This window comes from Ascidiella aspersa, chromosome 9 (assembly GCF_963924565.1).
Source record: "Ascidiella aspersa chromosome 9, kaAscAspe10.2, whole genome shotgun sequence".
Classification (NCBI taxonomy): Eukaryota; Metazoa; Chordata; class Ascidiacea; order Phlebobranchia; family Ascidiidae; genus Ascidiella; species Ascidiella aspersa.
The window spans coordinates 13,924,860-13,928,271 of record NC_139455.1 but is presented as its reverse complement, the minus strand read 5'-3'; the positions used below and the strand labels follow the sequence as shown (position 1 = coordinate 13,928,271).

The following is a 3,412-nucleotide window of genomic DNA, read 5'->3' as shown; positions in this document are numbered from 1 at the left end:
TTTATTATGTCAGTATTCTACGTTAATACTATTGTATGAAAGATGGTTCCGGTTTACTGAATACTTTTAAGTTTTGTTGCCTATTTCAAGATTAAATAAGTGATATCTGTTAATCCATGGTTTTCATAGCTTAACTGGTTCATGGTAAAAAAAATTGCGTGGCCCAAGCACCCAATAATCTTTACTATGGTTGCTTTATGCAGATGTTAAGCAATCTTTAAGTATTAAGAACACCAAAAAAAAATTAATTTGCAACCTCTACTAGCCAGCAAGTGTAATTTGCTGTGGCCAGTGCTGATGTCACCAACTTGCCGAAGTGCCCTTATCAAATAATGTTTGTTAATATCACACTTGTTGGTGGTCTTCATTTGTTTAAACTGTGTCAAATTATACTTAACTTTCACCAACTGATGAACAATATTGCGTAAAAAAGTGCATCACATATGGTGAAAAGTCCAAAGCAAATAATAGGCCAATTAGTATTAAACAGCAGATGCTGGCCATACAAGAACTAAGGAAATGCACCAAAATAGAAAGGCATAATAAAAAATTGGTGGAAATAATTAGGTAAGGTATAAATTCGCAGATGGAGAAGCAACATTTTAGAGTAACTTTGTGTCGTTGAGTGCTGATTGGTAGAGACATGCCCGATTGGTAAGTGTAAATTCTAATTTAGTATTAAACCTTACTAAATTATTAGGCTATATGATAAGCATTATGCTTACATGCTCATTTTGTCATAGTTTGTGCACTTGGTTATATTTTACCAACTTATGCAAAAATATGGCATTGCAGTTGTTAATCAGTAATCATTGTTTTAACTTTTTTAGGTTTAGTTTTGTTAGCTCAACTAGTAGTAACTGTACATTACAATGCCTCGAATTGATACTGACATGAAACTTGACTTTAAAGATGTACTTCTTCGTCCAAAAAGGAGTACCTTGCGTAGCAGAAGTCAGGTTGATATGACAAGGCACATTAAGTTTCGTAATTCTGGCCAAAGTTACACAGGTGTTCCTATTATGGCAGCTAATATGGACACAACTGGTACTTTTGAAATGGCACAAGCCTTCCTGAAACATGATGCTTTTGTCGCAATCCACAAACATTACTCTATTCAAGAATGGTCAGATTTTGCGACAAACCACCCAGAGTGTCTTAAAAATGTTGCAGTGAGCTCTGGAACTAGCGATGCAGACTTTGAAAAGTTGATCAATGTTATACAAGAGGTTGGAAAATTGCATTACATTTGTCTGGATGTAGCAAATGGCTACTCTGAGCATTTTGTGTCTTATGTGAAAAAAGTCCGTGACCGCTTTTCTAATCACACAATCATTGCTGGAAATGTTGTGACGGGTGAAATGGTGGAGGAACTTTTACTGGCTGGAGCTGATGTGATTAAAGTAGGAATCGGCCCAGGATCTGTGTGCACCACCCGTAAGAAAACTGGTGTTGGCTATCCTCAAGTAAGTGCTGTAATTGAATGTGGTGATGCTGCACATGGCTTAGGTGGCCACATCATTTCGGACGGTGGATGTACTTGCCCTGGAGATGTAGCAAAAGCATTTGGAGCAGGAGCTGATTTTGTGATGCTTGGTGGGATGTTTGCTGGTCATGACCAATCTGGAGGTGAAACGATTCTAAAGGATGGAAAAAAAATGAAATTGTTCTATGGAATGAGTTCAACAACAGCTATGGAAAAACATGTTGGTGGTGTTGCCAATTATAGAGCATCTGAAGGAAAAACTGTTGAAGTTCCCTATAGGGGGGATGTTGATGCAACAATGATGGATATTCTAGGTGGTGTAAGGTCAACTTGTACTTATGTGGGAGCTTCTAAATTAAAAGAGCTAACACGGAGAACAACCTTCATTCGGGTTGCTCAACAATGGAATCCAATATTTGGACATTAACCATCAATATCAATGTGCTTCAAAAGCCAGTAAAGCAGTATGCGATCAGCAAAGATTGGTCGAATAGAAAACCTTGTATTGCCTTATTGTGTTTTACTTTTATGGCCCCTAAAAATTTCCTACTGGGGCTTGGCAAACATTAAGTATATTTGTTTGTGAGGTAAACTTCTCGTACTATCTTACTACATAACTGTGTTGACAATGGTTTTACACAAGCTAAGAGTGCTGTTATTTACCGAGACGTATACCGCTTTGTTTGCATTAAGTGTAATGACTTGTTTCCCTTCCCAAATCTTGCTTTAACTGCTTTTTGAATACCTTGTTTATTTACTTACTCTGGCAATTGAGTCAAGGAACTTATTTTGTGTAATGTGTCTGAACTAAAACGAAACTTTAACGACTAAAAAAAGTATCAGACCCTTCTGTATAAAGCAGCATTATTCTTGTTACAGTTCAGTCAAAAACAGCTTACAGCGATGAGTTGAGTTGAGTTGAGTTAGTGTTAATGACACTGTTCACAAATTTCGTTTTGGTATGCTTTAGGAAAGGGGTCGGCAACCTACGGACCGCGGGCCGGATTCGGCCCGCCGATGTAATTCATCCGGCCCGCCGCCTCTTTGACAAATTAGACACGAGTCCATTTCACATACTTTTTGACTATTTTAACCAGTGCAAAAAAACGGAAAACGTATTCAAAATGTTGGACATATTTTTTTAACAATATTTTTCGGCAATGTAATAAAAACTTGCAAGAAATTTAAAAGAAATGCCGGTATTAACTGAACCTTTCGTGACGCGCCGTTTCGATTATCAAAGGGTGTCAAACAGTCACAAATGCTAACAGATTCCCTAACTCTGACTTATGAACTCTAACTGACTATGACCAAACTGTAGCAAATCACCCCATCCGTCAGAAATCAGTGCAGTTCTAAGCAAAAAGGTCTACGACAATCAGTGCATTCAAAGGATGAAAAAGTCCGACTTTTAGACTTTGAGGTCTTGGACAATGCACTAATTTGCATTAACAAATGTACATAAGAAGATTAAGTTTAACAATACTTGACCCAACCAAACCCAAACGCTAACCAGCGCCCTAACCCAAATAATGTGCGATAATTTAATTATAACGCTTCAGGACCAAATACCTCAATTTGTGACGTAATAATCTTAAATACAATGGACAAGAAACCATCTTATGCCCATCCGAGTTTGGGCTTTTTCCCCCAGCATTTAAAGAATTATTAAAACAACGCACATTATTTGGGTTAGGATTCGGGTTAGCGTTAGGGTTTAGGTTTTTTTTTTAATTTATCTACGCCGGGAGTTTACCTAAAGGTCCAAATCAGTGCATTGCCAGGACCTCAAGGTCTAAAAGTCTAGACTTTTCTGCCATTGGATGCCCTGATTGTCGTAGACCTTTTTGCTTAGCAATACACTGATTTCTAACGGATCGGGTGATTAAATATATTCATTACAAGTTCAGAAAAGATAACAAAAAA

At 37.5% G+C, this 3,412-nt stretch overlaps 1 protein-coding gene across 1 annotated transcript; it reads left to right on the top strand.

Annotated features, from left to right (window-relative positions):
• Positions 1-837: 837 nt before the first annotated feature.
• Positions 838-2,324, top strand: LOC146133107 (GMP reductase 1-like). Its single transcript, XM_083396669.1, has one exon. The coding sequence runs from the start codon at positions 873-875 to the stop codon at positions 1,911-1,913; it is 1,041 nt and encodes a 346-aa protein (XP_083252795.1). The 5' UTR covers positions 838-872; the 3' UTR covers positions 1,914-2,324.
• Positions 2,325-3,412: the final 1,088 nt, after the last annotated feature.

Coding starts and splice junctions, on each gene's coding strand:
- LOC146133107 (XM_083396669.1), top strand. CDS start 873: ATGCCTCGAATTGATACTGACATGAAACTTGACTTTAAAGATGTACTT.